The following is a 16,801-nucleotide window of genomic DNA, read 5'->3' on the forward strand; positions in this document are numbered from 1 at the left end:
AGCAACAGTCCGGTTTTGGGCTCATTACCCAATCCAAACACTATCGGAGACTGCGATTCACTGGAGCCATTCTTTTTTAGGCCGAAAGCACACTCACTCCAGCAGCACAGTAACACAAAACAAGGCAAATTGCCTAAATGTGAAATATATTTTGGATGATAAGGCATTTTTCACCCTCCCCAGAGAGAAGAGACTTAATGATAAAATTGAGAGCAGCAGATAGGAGAGATTGAGCGCTAAATTGTCGACAGAGTCCCTGGTTGATGACAGGCAGAAAATGGCATCACTTTGGCTTTTTTGCAAAACACAAACAAACACCCTTCCCCCCACATACACACACGCACTTTTGATGCCAAATTTAGTCCCAAGCAAATACAGCCTTTTCAAAGTGACATGTTTTTGCCAAGTACAAGCCTATGAGTTGAAACCATTATTTGCTTCTAAGCAAAATAATTCCAAAACACATTGCATCATTCAACTAAGATGGTTCGGAATCTACTGTAATCTTATCATCTTTCATCTTACACATTAAATTATGTTTATCTTCACCAACTCAACTGCCTAGGGGGTGTTATATTAAAACTAATATTGACACTCTGCTAACAATAACAACCATTTAAATGCAAGGCGGTTAGATTGAACCATAGCAATCAGTTTGTTGTCAAAAGAATGTTGCACACCTTTATAAGACTGGGTGTTCATTTAATTTGAAGTTAAACAAATAAATAGTTATTTATTTATTTTCTTTTACCAAGCACAGATCTCACAGACACAGATGTACAATATTCAAAAGGTATAGCTGTCTGGGGGACAAACATGGTGGTTTCTGGCTTAAATGTGGATGAGAATGATAAAGTGGTAAACTATGTTTGAAAAATGCAAAGAAGTGGATGCTGCAGTGAAGCTGGAACAAAAGCCCTTGGGTGGAGCTTTGCCAGCAAGTAATTTGCAAAACCATAATTTTAACTAGAATATTTGATTATTCTACCAAAAATTCCCTATTATTTGGCACTACAATATGAAAGGGTGGTGATATCAGGGGGTTAATGCTGCATTGTGGAGGGGACTGTGGATCATTCTCATGTTCATTTTGTTCATATGTTTGTTTTTGTGTTGTTAAAAGCAATTAAACAACTCTATTAAGAAGAATCCCTTACTTCCATGGGGTCCAGAGGCTCTCCGTTTTTCAGCCAGCGGTATGAGGGTTTGGGCTTGGCACTGGCTTTGCATTCCCACACCAGAGTGTCATCAATGGTCTTCTGAACATCCTGAGGCTTCTCAGTCAAGTGAGGAGCAGCTGCGAGGTCACACACCACATACTGTAAATTAACACTTTGACGCTACACAAATGCTTGAGCATTACCAGTACGCAGCAGTTTTAGAATAAATCAATGAACCAACCAAGCGGGCAATTAGTTCATTAAGGAAGCATCCAAGGGCACAAATCATAAATCCACTTCCAATTAACCCAAAGCTAACCTCTACTTGAAAATATATAAATAAAAACAACTGTATAAGCTTGACATGAGGATCAATAGTGAATGGCTGAAATAATTCACTATGGGGTTAAAAGCTAAATGATAAGCAAATGGATTTGCTACAACCAGCTTAGCTATACTGATGCAGATCTTTTACAAGAATCTGGTTTACTGACTGTATTGTATTTCTTGCAATGCTGACAATGGAAGGGCTGTCATTCTTTTTTATCAATGCAGTTAATGATACCGGTTATATTCCCTTTTTGTCTTTTGAAATCCAGAGAAAATGCCTCTATATTTATGATGGTGGTCCTGGTGTCACATAAATGACTAACACCTTATCTCTGGCGACAGTGTAAGAAGATTTATGGCCCTTGTGAAGCACCCACATAAATACAAGATGCCCTTCCAGGGTCAAGGGGAACGAGGCACTTGAGTGGGTCTGTCTGCCAGCCTAGTTGTGTTACTTTGGTAATGTAATAATAATTCTGAAAATGATATTAATGATGAAATTACATTTTCTCGATTTGAACAGTATGAGAGTACATTCACGGCTGGAACTGTATCAGCAGTACATTCTGTGTCAAGGACTCTTTAACAGGGACTTAAACCAAGGGTTTCTTCATACAAAATAGACTATTACCAGGTGATAGGTAGTGGCTATGAGTGTTATGTACAAATCTGTTCAAATCTGTATTGAGGTGCTCTGTGGAGCCCAGAAGGGGATAAAGGTTTTGTCCAGAACAGTTTTTAAATTGTGTTCAGAAACCATATTCCTGTCGACATAAGAAGGCAAAATCATGAAACTATTAGATGACAGAAAAAAAATGTCTGGAAGCATAAAGACAACAACTGTGTGTTTCAAAACAAATGAAGGTGTTTCTTGCTGATTATTTCTCTTTGTATTTCCTATCTTCGGTAACAGTGCTGCATGCATTGCCTGAAGAGTATTTTACTTGGTAAGAAGAGTCATTCAAATGATATTTAAGAGGCTTACAGAGAGGAAGTGTTTGGCAGCTCTATTTGAGAACTGAGATAATATTATTTTATAAAAAACAAGCTCTCTTTATGCTCTTTCTATGAGAAGAAATTGCATAATAAATATTTTCGGAAACGAGCGAGCAGTACTGAATTGAAAATGCATCACTATACAGAAACAAATACTACATGACACCCTGTTAACAATATTACAAATTAGACCACCAGAGATAACATAATGGAAGGGAAGACATGATACTTCTATACATAGTCAATCTTTGACTTGCGTGTCAGCCCATTCAAATGCAGTCAACTGCTAAACCATGATCTAATTTCATAAATCCCCTGGAACTACAGAAGGACAATTAAGTGGGGAAATCGAAAGAGAGGCCACCCCTTATTGTTCCTGAGCTCGCATTGGTTGGGTGTTGCAATCACCACATCCCCCTATTGATTCTCCTATTCTTCTATAGAGTTGATGGATGTCCCACAAGCTCCTGTCTATGGGAGTTTAAAATGAGATTACAGATTTTTATCACCTGGCAGCCGGCCAGTCTGCGGGGCTTTGAGATGAGACAGGACTTAAATCTTACAAAGAGAAACATGACTTCCACACAACTACAGCAGAGGAAATGTGCAGAGGCCATGCAACATAGTACCAAGACAGGGATAGCTACAAGTTGTAGAAAAGTTATGACCTTGCTAGGTGCTTGTTAGGACCTCTAACTCAGCAAGGACCAGTGCTATGATGCTATATTGCTCTATGAACTATGCACTTCTCTTGAAAGTAAAGCACGTTTAATCCACAGCTTAGATACTGTTAGAATTGTATCTTACCCACAGGTGCCTAAAAAAGACCTGTATTATCATATCAAAGGCATCCTCCTTCACAAGAAGAAAAATCTGGATTTGATGATTTCAGTCAAGCACAGCCCTACAGGGCCTTGTAGGCAGACATCATCAATGCATAAACTGCAAAATAATGGAGAGAGAAACTATAAAAATCCTTCATCAAGGGCCATTAAAAGCTCTCTCAGAATATGGACCATAAGTCCAGTGTTGGTGAGGGAAAAATCACCTCTCCCTGAAAGGTGGTATAAATCTGTGTGCTACGGCCCCATGTTAGCCACTGGCACAATAAAGAGCTTGTCAGAAATGAACTACTGGTAATAGGTTAATTTATTACCACATTCCACTATATGATGCAGTTATATATGGGTTCTAATAAAAGCTACAGATTGCATGACAACAAATTCAACTTTTTGTTAGACTCACAACAAAGCTGTACTTTTATTCTGCAAGAGTTTCAATCAGGCTCAGCAGTAGTGAACCTTTGAGGCCATGAATCAATGGGTAGAAGATGTGGTAAAAGTCTATAAATGTACATGATATGTTATGAAGACAACTGACAGGTTGAAGCCATAAGAAATGTTTCCCCAAGACAAGAGGTGTGAAGCAAAGTCAGTTTTACATCAAAGTCAGTGAAAACCATCCTCCTACTCACCATAGAAAGACAGCTTTCCTTTAACCGAGTTTCTTCCTCTGCTGTTTTCTGCCACACATTCATACATCCCTGCATCCTCCTGCTGGAAGTAAGGGATCTCTAAAACTCCGCTGGCTTTATTTATGTCCACCTTCCTGCCAAAAGAGGCTCCATCCACTCTTCTCCAGCTGATAGTTGGCACTGGACTAAAGGCATGAAAATACAACACACACAGCAAGGCCACAAAATGAAAAATACTCTTGAAGATTGTTTTATCTCGGGAGTTAGCTTCGTCAAAGACACATATATTATACAAATAACTACTGAGAAACACTGATAAAGCAAGCCAATCTTTAATTAACCTCAAACATTAACTGGTGAGTGTTTCTTCTCTGTGTATTCTGGATGTACAGCACTAGAAAGATTCATTACTATGTGAAATATTCTACTCAAAAAAATCACTGCACAGGGTCCTCACACATTACCATTCAGCTCCGATTGGTACAGTAAACAACTAATTGTGTAGTTATGACTGTGGTATAATAATACACAGTGGGACGTACTTTCCAAGTGCAAAACATTCCAATTTGACAGTTGAGCTCTTAGCGACGGGGACAACTTCAGGGAACTGCACTTCGATCTTTGGCTCGTATTCGCCCATCACACCTGGAGATACAAAGAGAAAAATAAAAATGAATGCATGTCTGAAGGGAATTTTTTCAGCCCAGAGCTTGAAAAGGTTACACAGAAACAAAATCAAAACAAAGTTTAAGTCATGACTGTGTGTGCTGAAACAAATTATACCTCTATACTGTGTCCAAGGGACAGACCACTTTTGGGATTGTGATTTAAAATCCAATTATGTTCTATAAAGTACACTCCTGACCTGTATTAGTTGTCTACATATCATCAAACATCTAGTAATACATACACAAACAATTACAAACAATCTTGTTTTAACATGAAAAGAATCAGATGAATTGATGCAGTTGCTTATCTCCTCATGAGGTTGGCGCTAGCCAAACCAGAAGGTAAACCTTGATAATCTGATTGGCTACATTATTTAACCAAAAGACTCACCACTCTTTCAGTCTAGTTTCTATCCTTTCAAATTTCATAACAACAGAGTAGTGTTTTCTTTCCCAACCATCATTATCTGAGAATAAAAGTATAGTAGTGAACACACTAACCACATAACAGCAAAAAGTTTTTATTTTGTAAGCCAAGTCACAGACACAGATGATTAAATCTGCTGGCAATAGTTAGCCAGCAGCTGGCAAAATCGATGGTCGCCAGCTAAAACTTTCAGCTCTAAAACTTGTTAGCTCGCCAGGCTATTGCTAATTAAAGTCACTGCACCTGCAATTTGAAAGTTGAGGCACTGCCTGAAATTTTGATTTCTAAAAAAAAAACAATCCATCACTATGGCTCTACTTTGTTCTCTATGTATAGTAAGTAGGGTAAATACCATCAACCCGCAGCACTAGAGGAGTTGGTGGTCCTTGAACACTGCTTTTGGTGACTGTGTTGGTAACTACACAAGTGTAGTTGCCCACATCAGAGGGTTCGACTTTGGCGATGTAAAGGTTGCCTGTCTTCTGGGACACAAATCGCCGCGTGTCCTGGATGACAAACGATGGGTACTCATTGAAGATCCATGTGAAGGTAAGTTCTGTAGACAAAGGCAGAGATGTGAGGTACACAGGGCAAGTCAAAAACACATATTCTGTTTATACATCATCTATGCCCATGTACAGATAATGTGTGTTTCATCAGCAGTCTCATCACTTCAGGGTAAGTGGATGCCTTCAGGGATAAAGCAATTAGTGGATTGGACTGAGTGCCAGCCTTCCATGATTAAAAACACAATTTATAATTGAAGAGCAATTACTCTTACTCACTGTGGGACGAACGCTCTTAATATGGCAAAAGTTTCACAGGTTCACTGTGCTGGAGTGATGATGATGAAAGTATGATGGGTTTACATCCAAAACAGAGATGCTGTGGTCTTTTCCTGCTGTGGCATGCATGAATTAGTTTTGTTGTTTTTTTAAATGAGGAACAGGGTGATGATTTAATGTTGCTTTCCATTCTTAAGACCATGAAGCACCGCTGAGCAAGGCATCTATGTCCCATCCAGTGACATTGGGATAAAACCGGAGCCTGCAGTGCTCACTCATTTCAATTAATAGTTTGTACGGGACCTGAATTAGAGAACTCAAATTATCCGGCAAATACAGTGTGTTGACCAAACGTGACTGTATGAACATTGCAAGGGAGGAAACATTGGGTGTTGTAGTGATAACTTTCCAGAGTTGTAAAAGCCTGACCACTTTCCAGTGTTTTGCATCTGGTAAGCGTTACAACACATGGACTTATTACTCAAACCAGCCTTCCTGGATGATATTTCATTCTCTCTCTGGTACCTGAAGTAGCACGCCCCCACAAAGGCAGTCCTTTGCAGTTTTTGGTCTGGCGACAGCTGAGGGCTGTGGTTGTTCTGGCGGAATTTCCATGTGCGTATAAAGAGAGTGTTACATTTGTACTACTGCAAGAAAACTCGCCCAGTGTAAAGTCTGTAATTGTATTACCACTGTATCATTAAATGATGCTTTGCTTTATTTCATTTCATATCCTTTATTCCTTCCAACTTATTTTCATACCTCTTCATGGGATTTATTACTTAACAAGAATATATCTAAAAACACAGAGACAGTGGTTGCACATAAAAAACAACAACGAGCACCTCCCTTTGTGGCTGTCATGTAGCAGTGGAGGACCTTAAATCAACCTTTAAGCTGCAGATCCTGCATAAAAAAACTGTATAATGCCCAATAAAACCAATGTATTACAGATCGTGTTATTCAGTGTGGTACCACCTAGTCTACTATTCATCATCCATGATAACAAGCTTCTGGGAAAGACTCCCAGTGCTATCAACCAAATGGAGTGCAGTCAGAGAGGCTTTGCACTAACAATCAGCAGCATTATAAAAAGGAATGATGGTGTTTTGACATATTGACACAAGGATAGATTGCTCTGGACCATATTGCATCCCTGTCCCAAAAGCAATCTTGGCCGTTGGTAAAAACTTGTCTAAGCGATGACTCTGCACTACAGTACAGGGAATAATTGAGACGTCAGTTGGACACTCATCTACTGACTCAGTACTCCTCACTTCTGCTCTTTAGGGGGCAAGAGGATGTGTGGGCTTTAACATATTACTGCAAACCTTGCAAATCACAACTTGAGGTAGAATCTTAAGAACTTGTGAGGTACATGTTAGGATGCTACCTTTTTATCAAGTATAGAGCGGGAATTTTTTATGTGGGTTGGACTGGTAGAGGACAACCTGACCTTGCGATCATCCCAAGAACACAACATGAGTTTGATCACACAGAGTAAACACACCTGTCTATCTGTTTTGTGCCAATGATATCAATGTTTCCCCCTTTCTAGTGTTCCACGTTTTGACAGTTATAATAAACTTACAATATTACTTACAATATATAAAATCTAACCCTGCTGTTAGCTGTTCGGAAAAAACATGCTTACTTGCGTGGTTGTTGAGAGTTAGATTTGAAGATTGATACCACTCTATGTCTCACAATGTCTCTAAATATGAAACTGCACCAAGGAGATGGTTTGGTTAGCTTAGCGTACTGGAAACAGGGGAAACAGTTAGCCTAGGTCTGTCCAAAGTAAAAAAACATCTGCCCACAGGTCACAAACTAATGATGAATAATGTCTTGTTTGTTTAATCCTTACAAAAGCCTATATAGGTTTTACAGAGGATAATGTGATGGACTAGTTAGTAGAGTCTGTGAGGTTGCCAGGAAACCAGTGAAAGACTCCTGTTAAAAAAACAACTTTCGCTTTAGTTGTTGTACAGATTTAACAAACATGACATCGCACTTTAATTAGTACTTAAGACCTTTTTTTTTTTTTAGATGTCTTACCTTTGGAGAGAGCCAGGCTAACTGTATTTACCCATTTTAATATTTATTCTAAGGTAAGCTAACTGTCTCCTGGCTCCAGCTCCATACTTAACAGACATGAGAGTGGTTTCGATCTTATAATATAACTCAAGAAAGCAAATTTGTGTATTTGCCAAAATGTTTCGGAGACTGATTTGAGATACATAATAGGAGGAGTTGTGTTTCAATTTCAACATGTAGGCCTATGTCTTGTGGTTTCTCCTGCCACGAACTCCATCCTGGGCTCAGTGACTTGTATCAACCCTAACTTCTTGGCTTGATCCAGCCGACCACAGAGGGAGCAGCTGTAATATCCTCTCTCCCCTAAATAATATATCCCAGCTCTCATCCTGACAAGATCATGTATATTTAATGTCTGTTTTTGAAACAATATCTTCCAATAGTGCAGGGCATGACAAACTGAAACAACAGCAAATAAGAGGTTACTAATTGGTTAGTTAAAGATTCATGGTGAGAAACAGGAAGCAGGAAATAGGAAGTGGAAAGCACCAATGGTTGTAGTTGATTATTTGACTTGAGAGCCTTCTGTGGCTGGGCGGTAATGGAATAATGCAATCATGACTGACACTGAGTGACAGATTTTTATTGTGGTTCCATTTAGCCCTTGTATAATGAACAGGCAGCATCAATTCCACCTTAATGATCTAAGAGGAGGGAAAAGAAATGGAACATGACAGGCCAAGGACATGCTGAATCCAGAGTGTGTATTGTGTCAAGGTTTAGGGTTGTGCACAACTTGTGTCAAAGTTTGTATGCACAAGTCTGTTCCCTAGACTCTAACAGCCATTAACCAGGTCTACCTATCTGTATTCATAACACACAACAAGTTCACTCTATGAAATGGCTTAGGTCACGCACATGGGAAAAATCCCTGCAAGCTATGTGTGTTGTTACCAGCCAGCGAGCAGCCTCTGTTTTGGGGTAGATGCACTGCATAGAGAGAACAAGTGATTTCAGCCTTGAGTAAATCTAAAAGGCCGGTTTCCATTAGTGAAAGGAGGTCAGATGCATTAGGTCCTGGACTCGCTACAGTCATTCAGACCCCTTTCAAAGCAAAAGATGGCACAGACCAACATCTAATGCAAATTCAGTACAGCACAGTGGAGCAAAGCCGCTGGAGCTCCTCTTAGATATTTGACAATATTTTGGTCATTTTTTAAGCACACTTCAAACTGTCTTACTGTTTTAGAACATCCTGGCCGCACCAAACTAATTCCTGCAGCTGTCTTGGGTTTTGAGGCATCGTTAAAATGAAATAATGGCTTCCTGAATCATGCATGGGATATTGAAATCCTTTAAAGGGGAGATGAGGCAGATCCTTGTCTAAGGCTGTATTGTGTGGATCATGAATTATGTCTTGTCACCCTTTATGAGAGCATGTTTCTCACTTTTTCAACACTGTGGAAGTCTATTTGAATGCAAGTCTGGATTTTCATTATTTTTCAGGGCATATTCATGTGTTTGTCACAACCTTCTAATGTATTCATATAATTGCCATGAATGCATCTCACGTTTTCCAATATATTTTCAATGTTTTTCATTTTTATTTTTCTGTCTAAATAGTATTTTTGTCCACTTAGTCCATTTTTTTCTCTTCATCATGAAAATTATCATGAAAAATCATCTGTAGATCGAAAATAACGTACACGTACAGTATAGCCTTCATAGTTGCAGTTTAAGAAAGGGGCTAAATGAGGAAAAGACAATGTGACTGTTAAGTGTGTGGGTGTATGTATGAATGTGAGAGCATCGAACCAAAACTAGATGGGGTACATTACCATAGCAGATACAGTATGGCCAGGCTAGCCTTTCAGCAAAGATAGAAGATTAGAAAATTGGAGATGATTCATCCTAAAGCACATCTCAGCATCCTCATCTCTATCAATAGGCATAATCTACAATCACAGCTGCTGAGAATATTGTCAGAAAATGGACTGTGCTATGTCTCCAGAAAACTGCTATGATCCATCACAACAAGAAGGTGCTGTTGGTGTAAATAAAAGCAGTCTATACATTACTGGTCAGTTGGACAAAAGCATGCTCTGCATTTATTTGATACGAACAAAACAGGAAGGACCCAGTTTTAACAAATATTCTACAGATTAGCAATGAATCACAATTTCCCCAAATTAAATTATTGGTGACTAATTTGTGCTCTTTGACTACTAATTATTGTGCTCTAGAAATGCTGATAATTAGGGCTGTGCATTGTCAAGAATCTGGCAATACAATTCAGTACATTGCAATTTACTACCATACTGTAACAGAGGCAATATACAGATTTTTTGTATTGAATTTCAGGACAAATAATAGTGTAGTATAGAGAACCATATGCATAAACTCTAACAGGTATTGCATTACATGTGACTGTGACTCATGAACAGTTCTTAAGATTTATTAGATCATTAATTTATAAAAATACTGCTTTGTACTTCTTGGTGTCACAGAGTCAGTGGTGCCATTTCAACAGTATGTTAAACAGTATGCATTACTTCATTATTTAACTTCACTTTTCCCCAAACAGACTTTCTGGACAAGTTTTTTTCTAAGTAAGGGTGTAATGGTTTAATGTTATGCTGATTAGTATGCATTTGTTTTTAGAGTTATAGAGTTTCTTGCAAAACAGCGAGGAATGTTTACACTTATAATGTTTACCAACATATGTAAAATAGTCATTTTCCTGTTTTAGTTATGAGAGTTAAGGTGTGCATGTGATGTTGAATTAAAGTTAATCAAATAGGTTTGCTATTTGGTTATTGTTGTTTTCTTTACAATTTTGTTGCACATTTTGTTTTCTAGACATTGTTAGTCAGTGACTTTCTCGAGTCTTCCTCCTACCACCTTCTGGCCAGGCTTCCTCTCAATATCCTTAAATGAATGGGCCAATATTTATGAACTTTAGTCAGTGGGAGCTTTAGTAAATTGGGTAATAGAACAAGCAGCAAAAGCAATTGGGACCCAGTGTGCATAAATATAAATCTGCACAGTTATCAAATTTAAAATCATAATATAATATTTCATGTAATGAGAGCAAGCATATATTCCAGTGATAATGAGAGTTTATGTGGTTCAGGGGCATTCAAAGTATCATGTTTGTGTTTTCTCAGCATCTTAGATAATACAAGGATGATGGCTACACATTTAGCAGCGTGGATGTAGTTACAATTGCTTTTTAAGAGCAGATAAAGGCTTCGTATCATACTGAATGTGACAGATATGGGCCAGGTGCAATGTAACAGTGTTGGATACTGACAACAACCCCTCCAGGACTCTAGTCCCAAATGATCAGTGGATGTTAGAGGGAAGTCCAAAGGGAGTTTGCAGTCCAAACAAAAAATAGTACATTTTGGTTGCAAATGACAGACAAGATGAACATGAATTATTGAACAGAATTATTGAATCAGTCTTTTAACATTTCCTTGAAGACACAAACATCAAGACCCAGATAGTGTGTCTCCCTAATGATTTAGTCAAATTTTTACCCACTGTGGCATACATCTTGGTAAACAAGCATCTGTGAAGTGTGATGTTGTCAAATTTGCAAGATCGCAGTCATAACAAAGCAGTTGATGTTCTTGAAGAAAGTGCAACATCAGAAGCTGGGGGAGTCTCCTGAAGGTTATGAAAATGAGTTTATAAAGGGAGATGTTACATTTTTAATCCTAATTTAAATTTTTGATGTGCAATGAAAGATGACACATGAATATAGGAACTCCTGCCTCCAATAAAAGAAAAGTGACAGGGCTACATACGCATGTGTGAAAAAAACATAGTATTTGAATTACATTGGAATCATTCCCATGATTCAAAGGCTTTTAAATGACTCACACACTGTGAGATTTCTCACAGGTGTGACACTCCCACCTGCTGCTAACATAAATAATTAGGATTTATCATCAGATATGTTTCTATGCTTTAAAATGCAGGTGTAATGTTCACATTATGAGACTTATAACCCCTTAACAAGGTCATTCAACATTTTCGGTTCTTTCCAGAGCTGAGCAGCTGCACTCCTGAATAATTCTTGAGGTTTGAAAATGTGAGTATAGATAAGTGCCTAAAGTTAAAAGCTACCTTGTCATTGTTTTCTATGTAATACAGAATCTCTCAAATCTAAAAATGAAACAAACATTTGCCATACTGTATGTGACAAACATAGTAGTCATTGTGTCCCCAAATAATTTACATCAGGAAAAAACCTGGACGTTTGGCAAGTAAGTCAATCCTGCGCTTGTACCTGGCACAGCCAGGTAAAATTATGTTTTAATTAAGATTAAATCATCACATTTTATTCTGTATTTTCTGCCCCCAGTTTGGCAAAAATACAAGTGTGTGTTCTCACACAATAGGAATACAAAATTAACAAATGAATTGCTTGCTCTGAATAGAAACAATTACCTTCCGTAGATAATGAAAATTCATGCTTTGTACACCTGTACCTCCATGCATGCTTAACCTACTAAAACATTTTGTTTATACAGTATCATGTACAGTACAGCAACATGAAAACATTAAATGGTGAAAACATTAAATGGTGTAACCTACAACAACTTCAACATTCATTAAACATGTAAACAATCCAGATTATTTTCTTGGCTCAAAGGTGACTTAAAGGTGATTCATTAAAGTACATCAATACATACACAAGTGAATAAATGAATGGTTGTTTATTGAATATCTCCTCCATTTTCTGACTGGCTCGCAAATACTGCTTGCAGTTTGTGTGTATAATATGTGCAAATTGCCAAAAAGGATTTGGCACATGTAATCTATCCAAGGAGAAGTCAATGTCAACTAATTTCTGCACTCATCACTAAAAATGCTGCCTCACCCGGAAGGTTGTCCAGGGAGCGCTACACTCCCCGTCAGTGCACTCACATAAAGGATGCAATCATCCTCTTCCAAACTGTAAGCATTAGCCTGGTGCCTGCAGGGTTGCCTTCACAACAGGCAGTGCATCAAGCTTCTAGAAAGAACAGACAGAATTTTGCATATGGGACACGGTCGTAACTAAATCAGTGTTGTTTCCCTACGAATAATGAATAAACTACTAAATTTAAATAGCTGTGCCAAGATCTTTTGAAATATTTTTAGACACTTTCATGACACCGCTACTACAGACCAACACTCCAGACAATGCTGCTGTTTTGTTTTTAGCTAGCTGGAGTGTGTGTTGGCATTTGGACACCTTGCACCAGGGGAGAAGTCTAAAAAAAAAGCCATTACATTATGAGGCTGCCAAATGTAAGCATATGGCTCATTGTTCCAGCTTTACTTGTCAACACAAGGTGAAATGTCTCATTATAACATATACAGAACAAAGCACTACAAATGTAGGCCTACTGTTAGGTTGGTAAGTAACTGTGATAAAAACAAAAACACCTCATTCTGTTCTTACTGCAGCAGCTGAACAGCATGCTTTCAAACAGTAGCAGCACATGAAGTGGTGGACTAAAGTTTACCCTAAATGACACCGGACAATAGTTTGTGTTCAATATGGACATTTAACATCCAGCAGCCGAAGCTTTAAGTAGACATCTCTTTTAGTTTGTTAGCTGCTCTTCAGTGTTATACTTTAAAGCTATTTAACGATTAACTCTTTTTTCCCCACAAAATTAGACTGCATTCAGGACAATGGAATACCTTTAAGGTATGTCATTATTAGACTGGGAAATATAGCCAAAATCAATATCACACCATATATGACATAAGTCAAATGTATGCAAATTTGCTTATAACATGATAAAAATGTGTTAACTGTCAGTAACTGTGTTCAAGTATGCATTACATAGGTCACATTACATGACTTCACACATGTCAAACATATACCTCAATAACTAATTTTGGTCTCTTGCTTGCAATAATTTGGGCAACACACTCTTTAAAACTGATCTTTAAAAATGAAGACATCCCCTCCTACCCCCTGCTGTGTGCAGCATGTTACAGCACATCCAGATTCTCCAACAGTGGAGGATTACATTCAGCCTTGCTGGCTGGTAGAGCAAAAAAAAAAAAAACATCTCCAGACCCCTGTGTAGGAGTTAATAGCACTGGATGCTAACTCCCCTTGATGTCATGGATGCAAAGGGCTGATGAGAAGCAAACAAAGCACCTTCAGAGAGAAGCTCTATTACTCAGCCTGGCAGGGACCCAGCCATAGACAGCCTCTTCAGTCTGCATGCCAAAGTTTTTCCTCGCCCCCATTGAAAATCAGGCTGACAGGCCAGAGTGTCCCAAAGTAAAAATGACTCACTCCACTGACCTCAACAACACAAACAAACAGCCATGAGATCTGAGGGGGAGAGCACAAACATGACTTCCACTTTGTCCACATAAACACGGAGTAGATGAGGAATGAGAGAAGTGGTACCGCACAATGACGATGTTTCTGTGTAAAACTGAGTGACTCTTCACTAATGCTGACTATTTGTTAAACTACAGCACAAATTGTGTAAGGTATCGATTAGAATAAAAGTCAACACATGATAAGAAACTTCAGAACAGGTCATCTTACCTCCAGAGTGGGGTGGTGGGCCACACAATAAGACCACTCCTTGACCTTCACGAACCCTCACTGGACTTCTTCTCTGGGTTTTGAAGTTCTCCAAGTCTGTTTACCACAACACAAAAGCAATAAAGAAAAATAATCAATTCATTTTTTCACAAAAGCCATAAGCACACAGGAAGCAAACAGGATGCCCTGTTGTTTACAGAGATAAAAACGCACTACAAGTCATATCTGTGCTTGCTCAATAATTTCCCATCTGCTTCGAACACAGCTAAACACCAGAGTTTAACAGTGTCATATGATGCAGAACTTTTGCATACTTTCATGAAATACCCATGCTATGTTTGCATAAATTCAGGCAAAGGGCTATAAAGTCCTAAACACTTCTGACTGGAGCAGAAAGCAATTCCTCAAGTATAAGTCACACATGAGTGAATTTAATTGGAACTGCGTATTGTTATCACTTTCTCTTTTTCATCCACTGCACACAGACCAGCAACAATTAAATGACTAAGACTGAAACATCATTTGTATGGAGACCGATTACTTGTTGACAACCTGCTGAGAGAAAGCAAATAGAGACAGCAATCCTTGAACACTTCGCCTTTTCTTGCCTGCTGTGGCTCTTGGAGATATCGCAGGCAGTGCAGCCAAATGTGCGACTGCCATATAATGACATAATCAAGGCTGAATTCAAAAGCAGGGAGAAAGAATGCAAAACTGACACCTCCTGTGTACAAGCACAGCAGGACGAGCCTCTGCATAATAAATACAATACGTGATCTTTGCAGACCTTGTGAGTAATGGAAAATTGCATCCAGCAGAACAGTATTACATTATCACAATTGAAAGCAGTTTTTTCTTTTTTCTTTTCTTTTCTTGGTTCATAAATGATTTAGCAGAAAGTTTCTGTATAACTTCACAAATTAATCAGTAGATCATTTAAGTTCTTTTCATATTTGGTGCAAACAGATTGTGTGGATGCTTCAGTAGCCAATTCTAGATCTATGGCTGATCCATAACAATTGCATAAAACCTCTCAGTGCATGAACACATTCAGCACAGTTAGGGTCGCTCTGGTCCAGCAAGCCATCTATTGGTCCTTCTAGCTGTGCTGCTAAATGAACGTGAGGAATGTATTAATTTATCCTTTTTATGTTTGTAATTGTTTGTAAAAAAAAACAATCATAATCAGCCCTCTGATGATGTCCATGTCATGTCATGCTTAACTTCTCATAACATCAAGTCGTAATGTAACATTAGTGCTTAATCAATGTAAAAACAAAAAACACAACAATTAAAAATTAATGAATAGCTAGCAGATATTAGCAAACCAGCATTGGAAAGGCTGAGATTTTATAAAATCTTTTTTATCTTCTTTAACTTGGTATATTAAAATAGACTGAGACTTAACAACAGATCAAAAACCAGACAACGAGTCTAAAATTCAACCATCATTAATACTATTATTTAAACCTGTGTTTTTCCTACTGTGACAAAATGTGATTTGTGAAAAAGGCTTATAGTTGTCAAGACAAACAACAAATGACAACCTGTGATGCTATAGCATAAGGCAGAGTGTCGAAAGAAAAGAAAATGTGCTTATTTTGATCAAAGAAAGTATTACTGTATTATGATCAGAATCAGCATTTGAACATAGTGAAGATCAGGGCTATTTTGTTGTTTTTGTTTGCCGTTCTCTGATAAGCACTTTTCATCATGGGGGAGAGACAGTGAAAGTCTTTTGATTACTGACCAATCAAGAGCGTTCCATCCCCTCAGGAGGAGTGTGGTTTAACAGATGTTGCCGGGAAATTGCTGTCTTACAATCTGAATCCAAAACTTCCATATCCCAGATTTGTACCGTACTTTCTGCAATCAGGCGAATACACTACTTTGTACTAGATGAAGTAGAGAGTTTAGTTTTTCAGTGTTTTAGTGTTTGGTTCCTACGAGACTGTTAGTGGTTATTTAGTTAAAGTTACTGAAGGCTGATTAAATAAACCACAACAACATTAGTCAGTAGGATTCATCCTCTCTGGTTATTTCTTATTTATTTTCAGTTTATTTTACCTTTTGTTAAAGACAACATAAGTTATCCAGTTCAGTTCAATTTTCATAAATATTGATAAAAGGGAAATGCATGTACAAAAAATTCTGGTGGGCGCTCTCATTTGAAACCCCCCAATGGGCCTGGCCTTGCACGAATGTCTGTACAAAATTTCCTTACAACCCATTAAATTGTGGAACAACTGACGGCATTGCCACCCCTACAGTCATGCCGATAGCAAGGCTTTTTATTTTTTAAAGTGCTCCATTTTTTTTACCTACCTCAGTATACTCTTTTGGCTTAGTG

General features: G+C 38.2%; 1 protein-coding gene across 1 annotated transcript in view; it reads right to left on the minus strand.

Moving 5' to 3' along the window:
* Positions 1-16,801, minus strand: part of cntn3a.1 (contactin 3a, tandem duplicate 1) — a 64,064-nt gene that overhangs the window by 29,204 nt on the left and 18,059 nt on the right. Inside the window, exons 4-8 of the mRNA XM_035656787.1 lie at positions 14,452-14,547; positions 5,408-5,611; positions 4,503-4,605; positions 3,961-4,145; positions 1,158-1,297 (exon numbers count right to left, since the gene is read on the minus strand). Of these exons, the coding sequence (XP_035512680.1) occupies positions 1,158-1,297; positions 3,961-4,145; positions 4,503-4,605; positions 5,408-5,611; positions 14,452-14,547 (728 nt within the window). The remainder of the gene's footprint in view (positions 1-1,157; positions 1,298-3,960; positions 4,146-4,502; positions 4,606-5,407; positions 5,612-14,451; positions 14,548-16,801) is intronic.

Source organism: Morone saxatilis, unplaced genomic scaffold, assembly GCF_004916995.1.
Source record: "Morone saxatilis isolate NCDOM2014 unplaced genomic scaffold, NCSU_SB_2.0 Contig15, whole genome shotgun sequence".
Classification (NCBI taxonomy): domain Eukaryota; kingdom Metazoa; phylum Chordata; class Actinopteri; family Moronidae; genus Morone; species Morone saxatilis.